The 25,453-nt window shown below is 44.9% G+C and overlaps 1 protein-coding gene across 1 annotated transcript in view; it reads left to right on the top strand.

The window, feature by feature from the left end:
• The window catches only part of slc8a2b (solute carrier family 8 member 2b), a 91,063-nt gene that overhangs the window by 39,097 nt on the left and 26,513 nt on the right, over window positions 1-25,453 (top strand). The window contains exons 9-10 of the mRNA XM_056282915.1: window positions 10,924-11,027; window positions 14,613-14,630. Of these exons, the coding sequence (XP_056138890.1) occupies window positions 10,924-11,027; window positions 14,613-14,630 (122 nt within the window). The remainder of the gene's footprint in view (window positions 1-10,923; window positions 11,028-14,612; window positions 14,631-25,453) is intronic.

A 25,453-nucleotide genomic window follows, 5' to 3' on the forward strand; every position in this document is an offset into this window, starting at 1 on the left:
AACTTCCTCTCTGTCTCCTCCACCGTCCAACTTCCTCTCTGTCTCCTCCACCGTCCAACTTCCTCTCTGTCTCCTCCATCGTCCAACTTCTCTCTGTCTCCTCCACTGTCCACCGTCTGTCCCCTTAAAGTAAAATAAAAAATCAATAAAGCTTTTAGTGAAAAGGGGGGAATAGATGTGAGGATGAAGGGATGGGAAAGGGCCCGGTTGTGCCCCTCTCTCCTCCTCCTTACTTCACCTCCTACTTTTTCCTCCTCCTCTCCCTCCCTACATTTCCGTTAGTCAGAAATTATCCCCCTCTCTCTTCCCCTCCTTTTCGCCTCCCTCCTCCCCTCCTCCGCCTCCTTCCCATCACCTCCATCCCTTTGTCTTCCTTCCCACCACCCCCTCTCTTGCTCCTCACCGTCGTGTGAAGGCTGACCTGAGGGGAGCCTCAGCCCTTCAGTACCGGATCCTGTGTGTGTGTGTGTGTGTGTGTGTGTGTGTGTGTGTGTGTGATGCTAATGTTCTCCTAGATTCTATTTGTGTGTCCTTTGTGGGTTCAAATAAACACACACACACACACACACTTCATTTACACTTACAGACATGGTGTTGGTTTACACTTCCACACCTGCCAGCTACACGGTGCTGCGACCCGGGTCTTGTAGCGGAGTGGTTTTCTTCCACCCAGTAAAGCCCAGGAGGGGCAGGTTTTCATGCGACCCGGGTCTTGTAGCAGAGTGGTTTTCCTCCACCCAGTAAAGCCCAGGAGGGGCAGGTTGTCATGCGACCCGGGTCTTGTAGGGAAGTGGTTTTCCTCCACCCAGTAAAGCGTTTTCATGCGACCTGGGTCTTGTAGCGTAGTGGTTTTCCTCCACCCAGTAAAGCCCAGGAGGGGCTTTACACTTGTGAAACAGATGTAATTAGAGAAAAAAGTCCTGTTAGCCTTTATAGTTTAGGTAGATAAAGGTCTCAGTCACATCTGAGTAAAATAATCCTATTTCTATAAATGTCATAGCATCTTTTTTTTAAAAGATATTTTATTTTCACGGACCCCTTGCAATTACACCACGGACCACTAGGGGTCCGCGGACCCCCGGTTGAGAACCACTGGCCTGGAGGACAGAAAGGTGAGAGCTGAATTTAAAAAAAGGTTTGATGAAACATTCAGACTGTGTGCAAAAGACCCCGGGAGGGTTTAAAAACGGTTAAATTCACGCTCCTAGTTGAGCTCTTAGGAAATGTCGCCGGTCTTCAACTTTCTGTAACATTGTAGCGATTTAAGGGGGGGGGGGTGAGACGCGCTGCCCGAAAGAGGGGGGGTAGTGTAACGTAGAACGTGTCGGACCCTTTAGTCGACTGGTTAACGTTGTCGCCCGCGGTGCGGGAGATACGGGTTCGCGTCCCGGCTGTGGCGGTCCCGGGCTGCCCCCCCCCCCCCCAAATTCGCGGCAATACACAATACTTGCTAATGTTGTCTGCATCGCAGTGAGCCGTTTGGTTTCCTTTGTTCTTGCAATGCATGCTGGTACATGTAGGCCGTATAGCACAGCTCTGTTGGTAAGAGAACATCAGTTTCTCTGTGAAAATGAGCTGCACTAGGGCACCCGGGTGGCGTAGCGGTCTATTCCGTTGCCTTACCAACACGGGGGTCGCCGGTTCGAATCCCCGGCTTGGTCGGGCGTCCCTACAGACACAATAAGCCGTGTCTGCGGGTGGGAAGCCGGATGTGGGGTACGTGTCCTGGTCGCTGCACTAGCGCCTCCTCTGGTCGGTCGGGGCACCTGTTCGAGGGGGAGCTGGGGGGAATAGCGTGATCCTCCCACGCGCTACGTCCCCCCTGGGGAAACTCCTCACTGTCAGGTGAGAAGAAGCGGCTGGTGACTCCACATGTATGGGAGGAGGCATGTGGTAGTCTGCAGCCCTCCCCGGATCAGCAGAGGGGGTGGAGCAGAAGAGTGGGGTAATTGTCCGGATACAGTAGCGGGAAAGATTGGGTGGGGGGGAACTGCACTGAAGCGGTTACAGTTAAAGACTTTATAGAAAAGCAGCGCTTTAGCAGATATGCGGATTGTTAGCAGTGAAATGTCCCTTTACTGTGCTGGGTTCCCAGTGTGCACCTTCCACCTGCATGACTCTGGTACATTCCCATGCTTCGCGGACTCTGTCTCCTATTTTTCCCCCCGGCGTTACGGAGAAATATTGACTTTCCTGTCGGCTGTAGGTGCACTATTCCCCCTGACAGTCCCATGAGGACACTGGCGAGTTCACTAAGTGACAGGGACATGGACCAGCTCAGACAGGGTGACAAGTGACAAGTGAATGGACGAGTGCACGCATGTATCTGAGAGAGCGAGTGAGTGTTAAAATATACCATCCTTGATTGGAACCTGCTATCCCGTCCCAGTTTGATTGACAGGTCTCTTAATGTGAGGACTAAACAGCAACTAGATCTGCTTCTGTGATGTTTTCCGGTGCTGTAAAAGGTTTGTTGACGTCGGTGATGTTTGCAAGCCTTGCAGTAACACCGACCCTTACGTTCAATTCTGACTGGCTGAGTAGGACATGGGATGCTTATTTTAAATCTGCAACTCAAACCGTAGAGATGCCTCCTTTTTATGTGGTTAAATAGATCACAGATTTGTGGTGCCTTATAGCAGTGTTTCTCAACCCAGTCCTCAAGGACCCCCCCATCCTGCATATTTTCTTTGCAACCCTGAATAGGTACCTGTTTGTAGTTATTCAACCAATCAGCAATGAATTTTGTCAGACGTTGCACACCTTGCATAATTAAGTGCTGCGAGATGATTGGTCGAGTAAGTACAAGCAGGGCTGCCTATGCAGGGTTACAATGAAAACCTGCAGCATAGGGGGTCCTTGAGGACTGGGTTGAGAAACACTGCCTTATAGGGTGCCATGAAATTAAAGATGTGTTTGCGTTCTTTAATCCGCATTTTGGTTTGCATCCATTTAATACTACGTTCTAGGAATTCACAAAAGTATTGGCCTTTTGTGTTTTGTCGAGCAAGCATTTTTTCGCTTCCTTGATAGATACAAAAATTGTGTACTCCCGTCATCCCGCACCTGCACTGATAACAATGCCCAGTGAATGAATGGGAGTGAGACTGAGAGAAGACGAATGATCTTCTACCACCAAACAGCATGCTGATGTTCATAGCCGTCGAAGAATACCTGGCTGTGATTGGCTGTCAATCCCTCACTGAAACCCGCCCGACCGCTGTGTTTCATTCAGATATTCGTCGCCCAGGTTTGCGGTGGTGCTCATGGCACATGTAAGGTGCCTTAGTCTTTTTCATAGGTTTCCATTGCTGTAAACGCTCCTATTGTGGCTTCTAACTGCAGTTCTCTCTCCTCATCCTCACCCCACCTAAATCATCTGAACTCCCCCTCCCTCTCTCTCCCCCTCCCTATTTTCATTTCCACACCCCAATGCAACCCAGTCAGCGTGACCAACCATTGATTTCATCTGTCCTCCTCCTTCTCTGCCAACTCCATCTCTCTCTCCATCTCTGCCTGTTCCTCACTGAAGTGCTTTTCTTCTTCGCAGTGAGGGTCTTTTCTCCTTCGGTTCTCGCTCTCTCTCTCTCTCTCTCTCTGAGTCCCCAGTCTTCTGCCTCCTCTCCCCTCCTGCCTTCATTAGCTAGGTTTCCGTCCATCCAATTTTCAGGTGAATTTTTAGCGAACTTTTCTAGAGCCGCAAAAACTAAAACGCAACTTGAGTTGCCTTTCCATCAGATGGGTTTGAACTACTAAAACCCCACCTGTAGTTTTACCTGTCTTACGTCATATGTCCACACTTCAACACCCCTGAGAAATATGGACCAGTTAAGGGGACGAAACGGCTAATTGCGTGATTAAATTCTATTCACATTTCTTTTATTTTCTTCGACAAATGTGTTTCCATCACTCATTTAGCACATGAGCTTTAAAAAATTAAGAGTCGCTTCAAGTGATGGAAAAACCTTTTGCCAGTATTGGGGAAGTTTTAGCAAATTCAGCCGTTTCCATCCAGCTTTTCTAATGTGATGCTTTAAAAGACTTTGATGGAAACTTGGCTGCTGTCTCTCTCTCGCTCTCTCTCTCTCTTTCGCCTTCCTGTTTTTCTCTATCCGGTCTTTATTTAACCCTAACCCATCCTCCCCGACTCACAGCCATCTATTCTTCTCTCGCTCCCTCGCTCTCCCGGCTGTCAGTGTGTTTTTCCCTGCGTGGTCTGAGGAAACGGTTGCCACGGTGACATGTTCTGTCCTGAGAGACGCCAGCCGGGCTCGACATCGTCTCTGTTCCGCTTCCTCTCTCCCACCAGCAGCTAATCATTATTCCTTATACCTCTCTACCTTCACACTTCTGGGTCCTTTTTTCCCTCTTGTTTCTCCTTCCCTAGCCTTCTACTTGTATTTTTTGTTTTTTTAAGTTGCACACATGCATGTATGTGTGCAACCTTCGCTCCCATTTTGTGTTTCCGCCGCTGATTCATCATCGGCTATGGCTGCAAATGTGAAGCTGGGTTAAATGAGCTCACCAAAATCTGAGCAAATTTTTATTGTTCGCTTTTAATTGCGGTTTATGTGGCTACGCTCCGGTTTAGAAGCACTTTATCGTTTTTGCCAAAGGGCACTTCAGAAAGAACACCCGGCTGCTAACATGACCCCGTAGTGCCTTGGTGGCATCGTAGTGTGTGTCTGGGTGTGTTTTTAAAGGGGGACATTGATTTGACAATACGGTGGCTTACTCTAGGTTCAAGGTAGACTTTGTGGTACCCCAAGGCATAACTATCTAGCGGTAACATAGGTCAGCTGACAATTCATGTGCAACGAACTGAACATAGAGTCCGCTGGCCTCTAAGGCCCCAGCTCATATTTGCACCTTTAGGCTTGATAATTGAAGTTATTAACTGGATTCGGTCATGTTCTGTGTCCGAACACCAAAACGTACATTTTCAAGACCAAGGACGCTTCCATGTCTGAACAAAACCAGGACGTGCTCTTGTGTTTGCGCACCATCAGTGAGGCTATAATATTTGCTCTGAAGGTTAATCTCTCATTTCAGATATCACGCGGGTTTGAACACTATCCACAATGTCAACAAATACGGAGGTGGCCTTTCTCATTTTGTCTGTTTCTGCTGAGGGAATCCGGAGAAGACGTGTGTTTTCGAAAACGGCATCTGTCCAATTCACATTACAATCTTAGACTGCTTGGACCGCTTTTATTTGTCATTGCCTTATATAGTATATGTCTCATACTTACGTCTCACAAGGACCTCAGTGCTACATAAAAACAAATGACACAATAAGTATTAAAAAGAAAAGTGCATTAAAAACAAGAATTACTTCACAGACCTAAACATCACGACAGCACTTGACACGGGCGGTGAGTAAGATGGTCAAAAAGTCATTTTATGGAAGGTCTGAAGTGTTGAGGAACCTTACAGCCTGAGGAATGAAACCATTTTATAGTATGGTGGAGGCAGCACGGATGCTCCGGTACGTCCTGCCAGAGGGTAGGAGGGTGAAGTGGATGTTGAAAGAGTGGGTAGGGTCCTTCACGATGCTAAGAGCCTTCAAAGATGGCCTGGATGGATGGGAGAGCGGTTCCTATGATCTTTCCAGCTGTCTTCGGTATCCGCTGTAGGGATTTGTAGCCGGAGGCCTTGCAGTTCCCATGCCAGACCGAGACGCAGCTGGTCAGAATGCTCTCTATGGTGCCTCTGTAGAATGTGATGAGGATGGGTGGGGGGAGACTCGTCTTCTTCAGACGCCGCAGGAAGTGAAGACGCTTCTGGGCCTTTTGGAGAGCGCAGTGACATGTGAGGACCAGGAGAGGTCCTCTGTGTTGTGAACTCCCAGGAACTTAACACTGCTGACTCTCGCCACGTCCATACCATTGACGGTCAGAGGGGTATGGTGGGCGCTGGTCTTTCTAAAGTCAATAATGACCTCCTTAGTTTTTCCTATATTTAGGGAGAGGTTGTTGTTTTTGCACCTCGCCGCTAGTTGATCCACCTCTGCGTTGTTGCTGATGAGACCTACCACTGTGGTATCATCAACAAACTTTATGATGAGGGTGGAGGTGGATGATGCTGTGCAGTCGTGAGTCAGCAGGGTGAACAAGAGCGGACTGAGCACACAGCCCTGTGGAGCGCCGGTGCTCAGTGTGATGGTCCGGGAGGTGATCTTGTAAATTTGCACTGACTGTGGCATCCCCGTGAGGAAGTCAAGCACCCAGTTGCTGCAGAGGGAGGTGTTCAGGCCCAGCTGGCTCGGCTTTTTGATCAGGTGTTGTGGTATGGTTGTGTTAAAAGCTGAGCTGAAGTCAATGAACAACATCCTCACGTAGCTGTTCTTTCTCTCCGGGTGGGACAGGGCTGGATGAAGAGCAGAGGTTATGGCATCTTCTGTGGAGCGGTTAGCACAGTATGCAAACTGGAGAGGGTCCAGAGTGGAGGGGAGGCTGGACTTGATGCACTTCATGATGATGGGAGTCAGTGCAATGAGGTGGTAGTCATTGTGGCAGGACACAGGGGACTTGTTTGGCACTGGTGTATGATGGTGGTTGACTTGAAACACATGGGGATGACTGCCTGGGGTAGCGAGATGTTAAAGATGTCAGCAAGAACATCTGCCAGCTGCTCAGCCCAGTCTGATGGCTCGGCCTGGGATTCTGTCTGGACCCGTAGCTTTGCATGGGTTGACTCTGGGGAGGGTCTTTCTCACATCATCTGTGGTCGCCTGCAGAACCTGGTCATCCATCAGGGATGTAGTCTTCACAACCGGCACGTTGTTCAGTCTTTCATATCATGTGTAGAAGTCATTGAGTGCATCTGGGAGGGTGGGGGCACCGCCACAGGTCTGAGGAGGAGGCTTGTAGCCAGTGACGGCCTGGGTGCCCTTCCACAAGGCACCGTGGGTCTTTGCCATCAGTGAAGTGGCTGTTGATTCTCTGTGCATATTGTCTTTTTGCCCCCCTGATGCCACACCACAGGTTGGCCCTTGCTGTCTTGAGGGCTGCCTTATCACCGCATCTGAATACAGCATTCCGGGTCCTCAACAGTGCCCGGACTTCTGCTGTCAGCCAGGGCTTCTAGTTGGGCCGCGATGAGCTGGTTTTGGTGACTGTGACACCGTCTGTACATTTATTAATGTAGGCTGTCACTGTGTATTCCTCCAGATCAATGTGCTCACCAGAGGAGGCTGCCGCTTTGAAAATGCTCCAGTCGGTGCTCTCAAAGCAATCCCGAAGAGCTGGAATGTAAACCCCTCTGGTCAGACCCTGATCTGTCGCTGAACTGGTTTGGCAGCTTTCAAAAGTGGCCTGTATGCTGGAATTAGCACAACAGAGGTGTGGTCTGAGTTTCCAAGGTGGGGGCGGGGGAATGTACTGTATGCATTCTTCTCATTAGTGCAAATGAGGTCCAGTTTGTTGTTTTCCCTGGTGGCAAATTTTACACGTTGATGCAATTTAGGGAATACGGTCTTTAGGTTTGCATGATTGAAATCCCCAGCAGTAATAACAAATCACGGTTTGTTGTTTGCTGATGCCGTTGTGCAGTTCGCACAGTCCCTCTGAGGCATTAGCGGTCAGGGGCAAGTAGATGGCCACAATAACATCTTGGTTGCCAATCTGCCACCCTGCCATTGTTTTGAAGGGAAATGAAACATTCAGCGAGCATTTTGCATTCCATAACTACACATCAACTACCAGTTCATGTGCCTACAACCCTGAATTTGATGATGTGGGTATAGTAGACACTGAATGACAAGATGATGATGTGATAATAGTTTCAATGAATCCAATACTAATGGCGCTAAAGTAGAGGTTATTATCTTAGAATGACCCAACCCCGACTTCCAGTTATTGAGAAGCTGAGGCTAGTCCTGCTCTGTTGCTAATCCTGAAAGTAATACTATTCACATAATCCCAATCGACGTAAAAAGTGTCACAAATTAAATGTATAGGCGCACTACATGTGGATATGCCAAAAAAGGAGACAAGAACAAACCAAAAACAGCTGGAGGGCTCTTTAATGAAGAAAACGCGTGGGGATCTGACTTCGAAGATGGAAGCATAGCAGAGGCCGGTAATGCCGATAACGCTGAAATCATGAAAAATCCCTCCACTATGGACATCATGAAGGCTATAGTTATTCAAACAAGATTTTCGCCCTGAAATGGGTGGCGTGCTGACATCACGGAAGCAGAGCAGCACATATCTACTGCTGAAGAAGTGATCAACACACTGCAAGGTGTCGTTAAAAAGCTTGAAAAGAAGACAAAACGTCTCGCCACCAAGGAAGAAGACTTGGAGTGTAGGAGCCGGTGCAATGATGTACGCATACTAGTCATACCTGAGGAAGAAGGAGGCTCTGGACCCCCCCCCTCCCCCCGCTCCTACATGGAGAAATGGCTGGCGGACAATTTGAACATCCCAACTCCTGTTCTGGAGAGAGCTCACCGAATAGCGAGTCAAAAACCTGACTCTGCTAACTTTTATTGTGAAATGCCTGAACTACAAAGACAGAGAGAATATCCTGGGAGCGGCGAGAGTGAAGAGAGAGATGTGATGTACAAAAACAGCAAAATGAGATTTCTCCCAGCTCTGTCAGCAGACGTCTCCAAACCGCAAAGGCAATATGACGGCGTGAGGGTCATCTTCCTCACCGGCGGATGTGGAAATATACATCAGGGAGCTCTGAGAACCAGTACCTGAGATTAGTAGGAGAAAACCTACTTCAGTTATGGTCACTATTAACCGAACGTTAATGTTATGACATGGTATACTCTGTTTAGCTGACTCAGAGCACTTGAGATTGACATATGCCTCCATTCTAGACTTTTTGAGATTTTATTTTATGTTTGAGCCACGTTACAAAACTGATTTAAATCATCTGTTAAAGGCTAAAATAGCTATCAGAGTTATATAATCTTCATTCCCACATTATTACTATGACTGGAAAAGACGTGGATTATGCTCAAATCAATAAGCAACGTGAGCAGGGCATTAAAAGAACTTGCAAAAGAATTCCCATTGTTGAATTAGACTCATTTCTTTTCCATTAAAAATCTATTTTGCAAGTAATTTCACACTTTCCTTGTGCCACATACGCATGTAGTATCGTGACTACATGAAACAAGCACACACACAGGATTTGTTTACTTGTATATTGATGAAAGCTTCGGGAGCACAACACAGCACAGCCATCTCAGCAGGCATTCATTATACAAGTGGCAATAAAACATAGCAAAGAAATTTAAAAAAAAACTAAACTCTAGCAAAGAAGTCCTCTTAATGAAACGGCTACAGTTGTTAACTTCTAGGCACAATTTATCTGAAGAAGAATTAAAAACATAAGGATGTAATTTGGAACAACAGTAATATTACTGTTAACAAGAAATGTGTATATATAGAGAGAACTGGATTGAAAGGGGTATAATATTTGTTAGAGATTTGTTTGATGATAAAGGCAATCTTTATAGTTAGGAAAATTTCCTAAAAGCCAAATCTTTACCGGTCAAATCCAAAGAATTTACTTCTGTGATAAGGGCTATTCCCACACATATAACTGTGTTAATGAAATGTCACTTAGGATACCAAAATGTTAATGTTCCTCTACCTTTTTTTAAAAGTTAACGGAATAAAATGAACGGACATAAAATGTGCCAACGAACGTATAAGGAAAGTGCTTCGTGACTATTAATGAGATTTCACCTAGAGGGAAACCTTTCTGCAATTCACAACTGGATGACATAAAATGGCGTAAGGCTTGGTTGTGCCCATTTCAATTCTCCATCTCAAATAAAATGAGAGAAGTCCATTTTAAAATTTTACACAACTTCTATCCATGTAACGCGTTAATTTCCAAATTTACTGACACGGATCTTAATTGCAGCTTTTGCGGCGCTGATCCAGAAGCGGTTCTGCATTTGTTTGGTCACGGCCCCCTCCTCATCTGTGTTGTGGAGAGACGTAGAGAATTTTATACTTAACAAGACTGGACAGTCTATAATAATCATGCCGAAAGACGTTATTACTACATTTGGATGTGGAAATAAATCTTTAAGCTCCGTGACGAATCTTATACATGCATTTGGTGAAGTTCACATGCATAAAGCGAGGTTCTCCAGGTCCCTCCCCTGGTTGACTTCAGTATGTACTCGCACACACCGGCCCTTATGACGAACACAAAAAGGGAACGCACACGGTCATTGTTTGTTTATCATGTTTAGATACTTTATCTTGATATTTAAGTTAATTAATTTGTTTACCTTGCACATTTCATTTGATTACGTGCCCTTTTCCATGTTCACGTGCAGAAATGTAAATCATATAAGAATGTATGAACAAATCCTGACCTATCATCATCATATATGTTAAACGAGGGGCCAGAATTGTTGTATTTTTATCGGTTGCGTTAAGCTCCAGCTAATGTCAGTAGTGTCAGAAATAATATTAAGATGTCAGCTGGAGATTTTGCAGCGCCCTCCTTCCCGTGCCCATGCCTAAGAAATATTCAGCTCATGCTGCCCTGAGTTCGGTGGGATGAATACATTATAATTTGACTTCTCCCTATAATCCCCCGACTCTGTCAGTGTCTATCACTCTCTCTCTGTTCCCCCGGCCCTCTTTTTCCTTCACACTTAAGCTTTCTATTTCTCCTCTTTCTCCCCATCCATCCATCCATCCATCCGTCTGTCTGTCCTCTCCCCCCTTTGCCCCTCCCATTCTTCATTTCAATTATTGATCCCTTTTCCTGTTCCTTTGTGTGCTGTGTAATAAACAACAGAAGTACAAAAGACTGCAAATGTTTCTCACAATGCTGTTTTTTCTGTTTATCTGGGTGTGTATGTGTGTGTGATTTTGCATGTGTGTGTCTTTGTGTCTCTGTGTGTGCATGTGTATGTTCGTGTGTGTGTGTGTGCAGTCAGACCCTGCAGGTGAGGATAATTGATGATGAAGAGTACGAAAAACATGAGAACTTCTACATTGTCCTGGAGGAACCCCGCTGGCTCAAGAGAGGAATCTCAGGTGTGTGTACATCTATTTCAAAGCCTTTTTAAAGGAGGACCTCAACCCTAACCAGCCAACAACCTGCATAACGTTCATCGCAACCATACAAACTTTTATTACCCCCGTAATTTCACATAAAAATGGAATGTGGGCAGAAATGTTAGTATTTATGTATTTAAAAATGTTTGACAGGGAAGTAGTCTGTGATTGACAGTTAAACGTATACTCATCTTGCACTATAAACTTATGAAAAGTGATTTTAGGTAAATGGGAAAGGGCAAGTTAAGAGTCAAGGGAATAATGGGATTCTTCCGTAGAGAGTGCACATCATAGATGGACATCCAATAAAAGTGTATTTTATATACAAAGCATTTACTTATCAAGTTTCAGAACAGAAAGAAGCATTTGGAGAGTGCGTCTGTCGCATTCTTACAGTGCTGTGATTTGCAAACATGCCCAGATCCTCTGTGAATAGTACACATGGCCACTGAAACTCCAGTTAATGGTCACGCCCATATTTGCATATGAAACTGGTCGTTGGTTTCAGTCGTTTCAGTCAGTTTAGACTGGAGAGGTCACTTAGACGATGATGAAACATAGTATCTGTCAATAAACGTTGTATCCAGATGAACTGATTCAACCTTCTTTGATTTTCCTACCTGGATTATTGAGCATGCATCGAGACATATGGAAAACGTGGGTCTATTAAAGAGCATTCACCCTGGGAAACTGTGTTGGTCAGAGAAATCTTAACTGGAATTTACTACTACTACTACTTTCGGCTGCTCCCGGTAGGGGGCGCCACAGTGGATCAACTGTTTCCATCTCTTCCTGTCCTCTGCATCTTCCTCTGTCACACCAGCCACCTGCATGTCCTCCCTCACCACATCCATAAACCTCCTCTTTGGCCTTCCTCTTTTCCTCTTCCCTGGCAGCTCCATATTCAGCATCCTTCTCCCAGTATACCCAGCATCTCTCCTCCACACATGTCCAAACCATCTCAGTCTTGTCTCTCTTGCTTTGTCTCCAAACCGTCCATCCTGAGCGGTCCCTCTAATATACTCGTTCCTAATCCTGTCCTTCTTCATAACTTCCAATGAAAATCTTATCATCTTCATCTCTGCCACCTCCAGCTCCACCTCCTGTCTTTTCATCGGTGCCACTGTCTCCAAACCATACAACATAGCTGGTCTCACTACCATCCTGTAAACCTTCCCTTTAACTCTTGCTGGTACCCTTCTGTGGCAAATCACTCCTGGATTAGGTTAGATTGTTTTATTAGCCACACGACCAAGGCTGGTGACCTTTTTTTCGGTATACGTCAAATTCTGCAGCACAGCAGAAACTCCACATATTATCACGAACAATAGTTACACAGTAGCAGAAACAAAGATATTGTGCACAACAATTAGGGAAGGGTAGTATGCATGCCAGTGGTGTGTGAGGAAGGACTATAGGGAGGAATTCAGAGTCCTTATGGCTAGGGGGGAAAAAAACTGTTTGTGAAGTGTTCAGTGACCCGTAGCGCCTCCCTGAGGGAAGGAGCTGGAAGAGGTGACGAGCAGGACGTGAGGGGTCGGAGGTGATCTTCTTTGCCTGATTTACAGTCCGGTTAGTATGTAGAGATTCGACTGAGGGGAGTGGGTTGCCTATGACTTTGGATGCCTTGTTGACAATCCGCTGCAGTCTTTTCCATGTTTGACTGTCTGTGCCACCGTACCATACTGTCATACTGTAATACTCAGGATTTTAAAAGCGTCGGTGGTGGTGATGGGGTCTCCGTTCATTTGTATGGGTGTTTTGGAATAATGAGTACAAATAATGATGCAAATTCTCTCAATAGCATTGTCCCGTTCTGACAGCTTCAGACAATCTATCACCTTTTTTCTTGTAGCCACTGCCTGGATCTGGTTTCAGGGGCTCGTAAGCATTTATGTCGCTAAGTGACATCATAACTTTCTCATGGTAGGCTGTCTGGTTTGATAAAACAGTGCATCTGCCTTTGTCCGCCAGAAGGACAAAGTTGCTCCGCTTCCAGGTCCATGATGTTGTTGTTACGGACCACCGATTCCGTGGCTGTGATCAGTTCCACTAGCGGGTCTTGCCTCAGCATGACAGCAAAATTCAGCCCCTTAGCAAGGATGTCTTTCTCCCCCTGGGTGAGTTGCCTGTCAGACAGATTCTTCACCCACTTGTCCACATTGCTGGCGTGTGTCTGGCGTCCGTCTCTCGCTATCTGCCATTGAGGGCGCCGTCTGTTGTCTGCCAATGTCTCTGGCTTGCAGCAAGTAGGTCGAACTTCTTTTGCTGCCTGGTTTTCGACTTTCCATGCTGTGCTACACGAGCGATGTCCCTGAACTCAATCGCCTGTTGGAAAGTGGTCTCATCTAGACACCACGTAAACCTCTGTTGGATCTGCTCTTCTTTGGATTTCAAAGCGTCGATGGTAAAATTGGTTTGTCTCACCCATTCATTCAACCGCTGGCTCTGTGCCTTCTGGAAGATCTTGCTAGCTCAGTGGCCCTTGAAAGAAGATTTCATTTGCGAGCTCTTAGGTGTAACCCCGCTGTCTGCACCTGAGGCTGAATCTCAGGTGGTTCCTGTAGCCTGTCGTCTTATGCACCATTCGCTCGTACTTGGGTACAATTTTTAGGCAATCCTCAATGAAATGAGTCAAAATGTCTTGATGCATACTAAATAATCCAGGTAAGGAAATCCCAGGAAGTTGAATCAGTTGATCTGGAGACAACGTTTAGTGGGAGAAACGTTTCATCACTCACCTAAGTGACTCCATCAGTCTTAGCTGAGTGCAGATATCCCCACCCTTATAAACAGTACAGTTGTATTATGACTGAAACCAAAGATCGGTTTCATATGCAAATTGTCGTGACCATTAACTAGAGTTGTAAGAGGTCGCCATTGCAACTATTCCCCCAATCCTCTGAGTGGTACACATGGCCATGCTAACCCCAGTTAATGGTCACGGCAGTTTGCACATGAAACGGATCGTTGGTTTCAGTCGTTATGCCGCTGTGCTGTTTATAAGGGTGGGGATTCTTGCGGTCAGCCGAGACTGACGAAGTCACTTAGGTGAGTGATGAAACGTTTCTCCCACTAAACACTGTGTGCAGATGGACTGATTCACCTTTCTGGGATTTCCTTACCTGGGTTATCTAGCATGAATGCAAGACGTTAGACAAAGCTGTTTTGAGAACAGAGCCACACTTTCACTTTCAGTCACGAAGCCAATCAGTGTGTTAATGGCAAATGATGCATGAGGATGAGGAAAAATAGCTGGACTGAACATGACTGTCTCTGAGAGAGCGAGAGAACGGAGAGCCTGTAAGGACAGACTACATGTAAAGTGGGTTTTCATGGATTGAAACCCATTTTAATCAGGAGACTCTTATCTTCACAGCCGTGCATTTCTCCTAATTGGTAGAGTTTGTGCGTGTGTGTGGTCGGTGATGTGACACATTATTGAACCACCATTTTACTGTATTGTCATTACTCGTCTAAATGACGGCTGGTGATTGACATCTCTCTCTCTCTCTCTCTCTCTCTCGACCCCTCCTTGCCCTTCCTCTCTGCTCCTCTCCCCAGCTCTGCTACTCAGCCAAGGTAAGACCATCTGAATATCATTACTGTGGGAAAAGGTCCCAAATTATGTATTTACTCAGTAATTATTACTGATTATGGTTATTATTATAGCTCGTAAACTGTGGACCAAGTGCCATTTGATTCCAGCTGGAAAGTTTGAGTTCAGTTCAACGTTAACCGGTATCATTTCTGTCTCGGTTTTGTGGGTCTAACAGAGGGGACATTCAAAAGAGGTTTAAAGGACACGCGTGTAGCTTCAGAAACTACCGTTTAAAGAATGTCACATCTTTAAGCCCTTATATTTGGTCACTGGCGGAACAGAAACATTAATTATTCAGCCACCTTGAAAATCCTCTCAAAGAACAAAGCAAATTCAACCGGTAGTAACGAGTAATCTATGTCTAACTGAACGATATTTTAATCATCTGCAAACCAGAAATGTCCACATTGAATAACAGGAATGAGCTGGCCAGCAGTTGCAGACATGGATTTTTGTAATTATAAATAAATCATGACAATGATTTATTTACCTATATATGAATAAATTATATATATTTCTTTATATAGCTGAGGATTGCTTATAGCATGAAACAGGCTTGTACTGTCTCATAAAGAATTTACTTGACTCACTTGATTATTTTGCTCCTTATTTATTTCATATATATAACTTTGTTAACAGAAACACTCAACGGTAGGGGACGTGCTGAACAAACAAGGAGCAAAATAGTCCAGTGAGTCAAATTAATTCTTGGAGATAGTACAAGCCTGTTTCACGCTATAAGCAATCATCAGCTGTCAAAGAAACTACTCGAGTAGTTTATTGCTTTATCTTGACACCCATATATGCTTTGTGTGTCAAGATAAAGCGCTATATAATTATTGTGATTATTATTATATATATTAATACAAGCTTATTCCAGACCAGCTGGTAGTAGCATTGTTTTACCCCACAGTGCACAACGCGTTGGGTGCTTGTGTTCTTGTGGAGTCTAGTCAGAGAGAGTCTAAATTATGGTAGAGACGGTGCACTCTATTAGTTTACAAGTTTACAGCCGGACAGTATGAAACGCTACGATGGCGGCGCTCATAACATAAGACCATGTGAAGTCACGCCAGCTGAAGTGCCTTTGTCTACGTATCATCAAGAGAATCCACCAATCGCACGTCCAGAGTCATGTAGCCGCAGTATTGTCAATTCTGGGTTAGGGTTAGGGTTAGGGTTAGCCTAACCCTAACCCTACACAAAACATCTCAAGGGAGTGAAGAGCTCATGTGTACTTTAGCTCTCCGTGTTATGTACAGCTGACTAGCGTTCCTGAAGATGAAATGCAAATGATATGTGCCTCAGCACGTGAGACGTGGACAACGCCCCGTTGTTAAAGAGGTCTGGTCTTGTTGGTAAGAACGCACTGCCCGGCAGCATTTCCAGAAAGGCACCGGCTTCTCTAGAGAGGGTCTGATCTCCTGAAAAGACTTGCGCTCAACTCTCGCCACAAAGTCCGTCTTTCACTTCCCAATGTCCTTCCACTACCACACACACAGCCATGTGCAGAAGCAGATGCACGTGCAGTCGAACCCATACAAAGACCAACTCACACACACACACACATGTACATGGCCTACATGGATAGACTAATGCATGCATGTCACAAACGTAACTAGCGTAAAAACTCTGACCCGCCCGCTGAATTATTTGATAGAGAGCTCAATGTTTCAATGACAAGGGGCTCAACTTGGAGTCATCGGCTTAATGTCTCACCCTATAGGACATTCTTGCTGTCTCATCCTGGCTTAATGTCTCACCCTATAGGACATTCTTGCTGTCTCATCCTGGCTTAATGTCTCACCCTATAGGACATTCTTGCTGTCTCATCCTGGCTTAATGTCTCATCCTATAGGACATTCTTGCTGTCTCATCCTGGCTTAATGCCTCATCCTATAGGACATTCTTGCTGTCTCATCCTGGCTTAATGTCTCATCCTATAGGACATTCTTGCTGTCTCATCCTGGCTTAATGTCTCATCCTATAGGACATTCTTGCTGTCGCATCCTGGCTTAATGTCTCACCCTATAGGACATTCTTGCTGTCTCATCCTGGCTTAATGCCTCATCCTATAGGACATTCTTGCTGTCTCATCCTGGCTTAATGCCTCATCCTATAGGACATTCTTGCTGTCTCATCCTGGCTTAATGTCTCACCCTATAGGACATTCTTGCTGTCTCATCCTGGCTTAATGTCTCATCCTATAGGACATTCTTGCTGTCTCATCCTGGCTTAATGTCTCACCCTATAGGACATTCTTGCTGTCTCATCCTGGCTTAATGTCTCATCCTATAGGACATTCTTGCTGTCTCATCCTGGCTTAATGTCTCACCCTATAGGACATTCTTGCTGTCTCATCCTGACTTAATGCCTCATCCTATAGGACATTCTTGCTGTCTCATCCTGGCTTAATGTCTCATCCTATAGGACATTCTTGCTGTCTCATCCTGACTTAATGCCTCACCCTATAGGACATTCTTGCTGTCTCATCCTGGCTTAATGTCTCATCCTATAGGACATTCTTGCTGTCTCATCCTGACTTAATGTCTCACCCTATAGGACATTCTTGCTGTCTCATCCTGGCTTAATGTCTCACCCTATAGGACATTCTTGCTGTCTCATCCTGGCTTAATGTCTCACCCTATAGGACATTCTTGCTGTGTCATCCTGGCTTAATGTCTCACCCTATAGGACATTCTTGCTGTCTCATCCTGGCTTAATGCCTCATCCTACATATTCGTACTGGTCCATTCGGCGGCCCCTGTGATAAAGGCAGTGGTTTGCAGTGGCCCTCGCTGTAACGGTGGCTCGCTCTCTTCCCTAGCCTCTGTGGTGCTGGTCAGCAGCTTCTAACCAGTAGACAGCAGTTGAATATGTCTTTATTTTCCACATGATGCATTCAGCTTTCTAAGAATACGGCGTGGAGCGGCTCATGAGGGGGTGGCCTGCTGCAGATATAGTGCTTTATCATCAGCTTCACTGCATTATATCAGAATATTCGTTTAGTTTATACGGCTCTTTCGGTGTCGGTGGGTGTAGGAGATGGCGAGGTAAGCCTAATTTATCACCCATTTCTATGGAAATTGCCTCTGGATGGAGTGCAGAGCAGGGAAGTGTAGGAACAAAGTTCTCATCAGCCCCGGATTTGGCTTTAATGGGTTTATTGATTATGGGAAACTGCTGTGTAGCGTCAGCCAGTGTAAACTTCGAGGTGTCAGACGGAAACCGTGAAAGTTTCAAGGTGCAAAAGGGAAAAAAAATCCCTCGAAAAAACTATAGTCGCAAAGCTCTTGGAGAGATCTCTAACTGAAAACGAGTGATGACACCCGGGGACACACGAGAGTGCTGAAAGCTGTTTCTGCAGACTGTTTGTCATTGTCACGGCATGGAGGGAGAACCCTGCAGAGCTCCATCAGATGACAGCAGTAAAAGCCTGCCGCTAAAATGCACACACACACACACACACACACACAGCATTGTCAGTCCTTAACAGAAAGGATGTGTAAGAAAAACCTGAAGAAGACATGGAAAGACACTTTACACATGAAGGCTGGCTGGAAGCCTGGATGTAGTTCAGGAGAGAATGAAACCGGCTCTTTGGTTCAGGAGGGTTTTAATGTGAACTGAATGTCAGTCAGATGAACTCCAACTAGTATGAAGCTAGCTGGTGGTCTGTGGATCAGTGACACGAGCAGGACCAAATCCTTCAGGAACCTGTTTGTGTCTGTCTGTCTGTCTGTCTGTCTCTGTGTTGTTACTGCAACAACAGACAAACGGATGGATATCTCACTTAAATCATCTATAAGTGACAAAGGTTAATTTAAACCCATTGAACAAGTGCCAAACGAAAGAGCATACATCGTTTTAAGGGGAACAAGGGACCTGATTCATAAAACCTTAAGTAAAAATTTTTTTTTTTAAAAAGTCCTCCAAATTGCCTTTTTTTGGTAACACTTAAGTATGGGGAACGTAGTCACCATTAATTAGGTGCTTATTAGCATGCAAATTAGCAACATATTGGCTCTTAATTGGTCATTATGACGTACTCATTAATGCCTTATTCTGTATGGCCTTATTATACAACCAGTAAGCCATTAACTATGAGTTTTCCCTCTATAACCTCAGAAGTATTGCTTATTAGTAGTACCATCTCAATACGCTTTGCTTAGTATGGACTTTATAAGGTGGTAGTACCACAAGAAGAGTTATTCTCCCTTACCAACACTTAATGAATATGCTCTGTTCTTACATAACAACACACAAAACTACAAGTGTTCATAGTGTGAAATTACTGTAAATTAAGTTTTTGTTACTTAGAATATGTTCCCTATACTAAAGTGACATCTTGATCATTACTAATTCACTAGTAATTAAGTTTTTTTATGTTCCCCATACTAAAGTGTTACCCTTTTTTTGATATATATATATATATAACTTTAGCCTCAAGAACAAAAATTATAAGACAATACTGTCAAAAAAGTTCTTGTGTATTTTCCTAAATTCTTTCTTCTGTTTCTTAAGAAGAAACTTAAAACTAGAGGAAATCCTTGAAATGAAATTTCTCGGATTTGTTCTTTATTTTTTTTTCTGAAGGTAACCTGACTTGTAATGGTGAAAGGGTAAAGCTGAAATTTCCTTCCTTTCAACAAATTTTAGACCGTTACTTTGGTATTTCAGTTGTGTAGTTGTTCTTCATGGTCTGTTTTAGACAGACCCTTAGCTTACCCTCCTTATTTGTTATTTATTAATTGGTCACACAAATGTCACATCGTCTAAGATTAACTTTATACTACCAAAAGAGGTGACATGTATGATGACAAACAAGCTTATTTTAAGCAATGAACGTTTAAAATTCCATCCCCTGTAAGCCCAATTGTATTCAACCTAATTTACATATTGCTTTGCTCTATTCTGAGAAGTTTTCAAGTAAAACAATTAAAGGAGCTCATAACGGATAAAATTTCTTCCTCTATCACTTCTTAAAATGTATATTTAAAAAATTATTTTGGTGAATTCAGCTGCAGACATCCTCCGTGTATTCGGGTACCTGGGGGATGGTGATTTTAGATTATTTAAATTGTCTTAAATTCAATCATATTATCAAGGTTTGAATGAGATCACAGTTTAGTGATTAGTGTCTGGGTTATATCTTGTAAACCTTTGTGTGGAGTTTGCATGTTATCCTCATGTTGGCTTGAGTGTCCTTCAATTACTGTGGTTACTCCTCTTCAAACCTCAAAAACATGCGTATTAGCTGCAGGGTCGTTTCTAGTCCCTTCTGTTCTGCCTTAGAACACTACTGCCTAAACTTCATTTAATCTTCCTGCATTGTATGACTACTGCAAACATTTCATTTCATTTAAAATTCCGTTTTTAATAGTAATTTTAATTAAGACAATTGCTGTGGGCAAAATGGACATCCGCAGGGAAGCTGAGAATTCTCAATCCTATGGGACTTCCAGTATGCGCAAGAGATAAGCTGCATGTGGGAGCCTCTCTGTGAACCTTCTTCAAATTTCACAATTTATGCAGTCTTTTGTTCTATTACCATCTCACAGATTATTTTGAAGATACTTTCAGTCACATTAAGCTTGCAAAAATGCCTAATGAGATCCAGAAGTCGAGCATTGACCCACCTGCTGATACCAACGTGGAGCACGCTAACACATAACACAGGACCATTCGGGTTTTTTGGAAAACCACTGGACTCACCCGTGCTTTGCTGGAAAAGCTGCTGACCACAACCATCCGAAAGAAAATTACAGAGTTGAGTTCTGAACTACTCGCAGAACTTTGCAAGTCCCAGACCGTTTTCAATACAACCTTAGACGACCATGAAGCCAGGATTTCAACTCTGGAATCAGCGGTCTCTGAGATGTCAAAAGACTGAGAAACAGAGTGCTGCTTTGTCCACCAAAAACCAATGTCTATAGCAGAAAACTGATGACCTTAAAAACCGTTCTCGTATGATGAACTTGAGCGTCATTGGCATACCCGAGGGCACAGAGCAGGGGCGACCCACAGACTTCATGTCATCATATTTTACTACACTGTTTGGAGAAGGAAAGTTACCTTGACCTCCGGTGATCGAGCATTCCTACCGCACCGTAAACCCCAAGCCTGCTCCCAATCAACCACCATGAGCCATGATAGTCCGGTTTCACCATTTCCAGATGAAGGAAGATATCATCTATCATCCTTCTCACCCGCAACCAATAAGGCCAGCTACCTTTGAATGGCTCTACTATCTAAATTTTCCCAGACCTTTCCGCTGAGCTCACCACATGCTGAGCACAATTCAAGGAGATAAAGGCTCAGTTATATGGTTCAAGCATCAGATTCTGCTACATATATCGTTCCAAGCTAGTGGTATCGTTCCAAGAAATTGAACACGCCTTTTAAAGAACGCTCCTTCACCCGAGCCTTCTTTAAATACAAGATTATGCCGTCCCTGAATCCAGGCAAGACGAGCAGTAATGTGTAATATACTCAGCTGAATTGTAGTTAGACTATTAACCTGGAAGTGCCATAATTACTACCAGACTATACTCTGACCAATGTTACATTACATTACATAACATGACATTACAGTCATGTAGCCGATGCTTTTATCCACAGCAATTTACAATAAGTGCATTTAACATAGGAAATCAAGAGTACTAGTCATCAAATGTCATAAGTGCATCTTCTCTCTAAACAAGCATCTAAGAGCAAATCCAGTGCTAAAGTAAAAGTGCAAGAAAGAGTTATTTTTTTTAATGAGTGAATACAATAAATGCTAAGGGAAAGTAACAGGGTGGTAGTTCTTGAAGAGGTGAGTTTTCAACCTGTGCTGAAAGATGGGCAGCGACTCCGCTGTCCTGACATCAGTGGGGAGTTCACTCCACCACTGTGGGGCCAGGACAGAAAAGAGCTGTGACCGGGTCGATCGGCAGCAGGGGCCTCTGAGCGACGGGGCAACCAGGCGTCCCGAAGCAGCAGAGCGAAGTGGTTTGGCGGGGGTTTAGGGCTTGACCATGGCCTGGAGATAGGAAGGAGCTGGTCCTTTCACTGCCCTGTAAGCTAGCACCAGAGTCTTAAACTGGATGGGAGCAGCTACTGGGAGCCAGTGTAGGGACATGAGAAGGGGAGTTGTGTGGGAGAACTTAGGGCGGTTGAACACCAGACGAGCTGCAGCTTTCTAAACAAGCTCCAGAGGTCTGATGGCCGACGCTGGGGTGCCAGCAAGGAAGGGGTTGCCGTAGTCCAGCCAGGAGATGACCAGAGCCTGGATGAGCCTGTGCCATCTCGTCGGTGAGGAATGGGCGAATCCTCCTGAAGTTATAGAGAAGAAATCTGCAGGAGCGAGCAACCGATGCAACGTTTGCAGCAAATGACAGTTGGTCGTCCAGGATCGCACCCATACTCCTCTCAGTCCGATTTGGTGTCACCACGGTGTTGTCAATGGTGATGGCCAGGTCTCGGTGCGGGCAACCTTTCCCCAGGAAGAACATCAGCTCTGTCTTGTCCAGATTGAGCTTCAGGTGGTGTGTCACCATCCACTCCGAGATGTCAGTCAAGCACGCAGCAATGCATGTCTCTACTTGTGTGTCAGAGGGAGGAAAGGACAAGATCAGCTTGGGGTCATCAGCATAACAATGGTAAGAGAAGTCATGCGAGCAAATAACAGAACCCAGGGATGTCGTGTACAGGGAGAAAAGGAGAGGACCCAGAACCGAACCTTGTGGAACGCCTGTAGTCAGTCTGCGAGGCTCCGACACAGATACCTTCCATGTCACCTGGTAGGAGCGACCCGTCAGTTAGGATACAAACATTGAGAGTGCAGAGCCTGTGACACCCAGCCCCTCTAGGGTAAAGAGGAGGATCTGGTGGTTCACTGTCGAAAGCAGCTGACAGGTCCAGGAGTATCAGGACAGAGGAGAGAGAGTTTGCTCTCGCAGCATGCAGCAATTCTGTCACTGCAAGGAGGGCCGTCTCTGTTGAGTGACCCACCCTGAACCCAGACTGGTTGGGGTCCAGGAGGTTGTTCTGGTGGAGGTACAAAGAAAGTCGGTTAAAGATGGCACGTTCGAGAGTTTTGGATAGAAAGGGTAGAAGGGAAACCGGTCTGTAATTTTTGACATCAGAGGGGTTAAGTGATGGTTTCTTGAGAAGGGGGGTGACTCTAGCACTCTTGAAGGCAGATGGAAAGCATTCTGCCTGGAGGGGGGTGTTGATGAGGTAGGTTAGAAAGGGAAGGAGTTCAGGTGCTATATACTGAAGAAGAGGGGAGGGCACCGGGTCAAGGGAGCATGTGGTGGGGCGACTGGATGTGATGAGGTTGAGGACCTTGTCAGGGGAGAGGGGAGCGAGGTAGGATAGGGTGGGACGTGGCGAGGTGAGGGAGGGTGCAGAGGGTGGGCTAGTGCAAGGAGCGCTAACCGGGTGGTGAGAAAAGGTGGATCTTCTTGTCAAAGAAGTTAGTGAAGTCATCAGGGAAAAGGTAGGAAGTAGGAGGGGGAGGTGGGGGTTGAGGAAGTGTAGTGAAGGTTTCAGAGTTTCTTAGGATTAGAGGCAGAAGATAGGATTTTAGAGCGATAGAAGGCAGATTTAGCAGCAGAAAGGGAGGAGGAGAAAGTGGAAAGAAGAGATTAGAAGTTGAGAAGGTCCCCTGGGAGTTTGCCTTTTCTCCATTTGCGCTCTGCCACCCTTAGGCTCCGTCTGTCAGTACGTACTGAGTCGGACAGCCAAGGGGCAGGTGGAGTTGGGCGTGCAGGCCTGTAGATGAGGGACAGAGACTGTCCAGAGAAGAGGAGGGGGTAGAGAGAAGAAGATCAGTAGCAGTGTCAGGGGGTAGGAGAGGGAAAGATTCAGGTGTAGGGAGGATAGCAGTAACAGAGGAAGAAAGATCAGTGGCGGAGAGAGAGCGGAGGTGCCTACGGGTGGAAATCATGTGGGTAGGGGGAGGGGCTGAGGGGGGAGAAGAGGGAGAGAATGTAGGACATGAAAAGGTGGTTAGAGAGCTGGAGGGGAGTAACAGAGAGATTGGAAATAGGACAGTGTTTAGTAAAGATAAGGTCCAGCTAGTTGCCGGCCTTGTGGGTAGGGGGAAGAGGGTGAGAGGTGAAGGTCAAAGGAGGCGAGGAAAGAGAGAAGAGGATCTAGCTTGCCAGTGTGGATGTTGAAGTCACCGAGAAGAGGTAATAACTCTTAAACTGATTTGAATATGTGACCACCATAACGTTACCCTATCGCCGTCTTCTGAATCTGTGGCATTACAGCCTGGTGTATCATTTTTAGTTAGAACTCTTCTATCATTACCTTTACACCCATTGTTTTATGGACTATGATTCTGCGAACGTGCCAGATATTGCCATCCTTATTTTATTATTACTGTCATAATTTCTTTCATTTACCTTCTTCTACACCATTTGTTCTATTATTGAAACTCGAAGGACATGTATAACTGTTTGTTATCATTATTATTTCTCTCTCTGGCACTTACCTCACATTGCATTTGTAGGATGCCAGGGATCTGACATATTTACAAAGAAATTTTTATTTGATGCGCTTAATTCAGTCTACCACAGATATAAGGGTATCATGTACTTGTTATATATTGGATAATGAGTGTTTTTCCCCTGTGTCTTACCACTATTATAACTACTATTGGGGTAATTGCCAACAACTATAGTTCAGCTTTCTTCCTTTTTTTTCTTTTTTTTTTTGCTCCCAGTGTGCATCACATGTCTGTGAATGTTCTCATTCATCCAGGTCATGGTTATCCAAAAGAGTTGAATGCATCAAATGTATTCCCTCCTAACATTGACACCTACTATCCCCTATTGCCCCAAGCTTACCTAAATCATGCTCATTATCTAACCACTGAAGGACAATGTAAGCTTATGAATGATCCCTATTTGACTGCCACTGCACCCAATACTCTCCACATCCATCTTGGTCATTTCTGTTATGCAAGCTCAGGTTGTCAATAACTGGATGAAATGTGCTGGAGGTAGGGAGTGAATAACTTGCATACTGTCAGCTCAATCTTACATACATTGCTTGACAACCCATTGTGGTTACAGGACTCTAAGCCAATTTGATGACTGAAGTAATCTTAAATGTATTGCTTGTTAATTTTTACTATGAATCAGTTCATGTTTCAATACTTAAAACTATTCTAGCTATGTTCGCAGCACTCTCTCGAGAATAGGTGTTCCCTTGAGAATGATGACAGCACACAGTTTTTCCTGCCAGGAGAGGGGCCCATTTTGACCTCTTTCTTTTGTTATTGTCATTTTTGATTATATTCGTTTGTTTCATCGCCAGTGTTTTACCCGTTTAAATGCCAAACAGCCTAAGCTATCTTATCTCTTTGACTGTGGACTAGTCTGTTATCTCTGGTATGAGTCACAACTTTTAACACCTTCCATATCTCAGCAAATCCAGTGAATATAGAGGGTGCTACTGGAGGAGGAGTGGTGAACTTGAGCTGGAATACCAAAGGTCTTAATTCGCAATAAGGTATTTAGCTATAATCATCAGCTTAAAGTTGATATAGTCTTTCTTCAAGAAACACATCACAAAGTGTCTGACTACCAACAAATTCATAGAAATTGGACAAGTCAGATATTTCACTCCAAATTTCAGAGTAAAGCCAGGGGTGTAGCAATCCATATCCATAATAATATCCAATTTAGTCCATCCTCTGTACGAGAAGACCCATTCGGGAGATATGTGATCGTTTCTGGTCCATTATACTCGACCAAAGTCACTCTTGCTAATATTTATGCATTGAACTGGGATGACCACCAGTTAA

Source organism: Lampris incognitus, chromosome 7 (assembly GCF_029633865.1).
Source record: "Lampris incognitus isolate fLamInc1 chromosome 7, fLamInc1.hap2, whole genome shotgun sequence".
Lineage (NCBI taxonomy): Eukaryota > Metazoa > Chordata > Actinopteri > Lampriformes > Lampridae > Lampris > Lampris incognitus.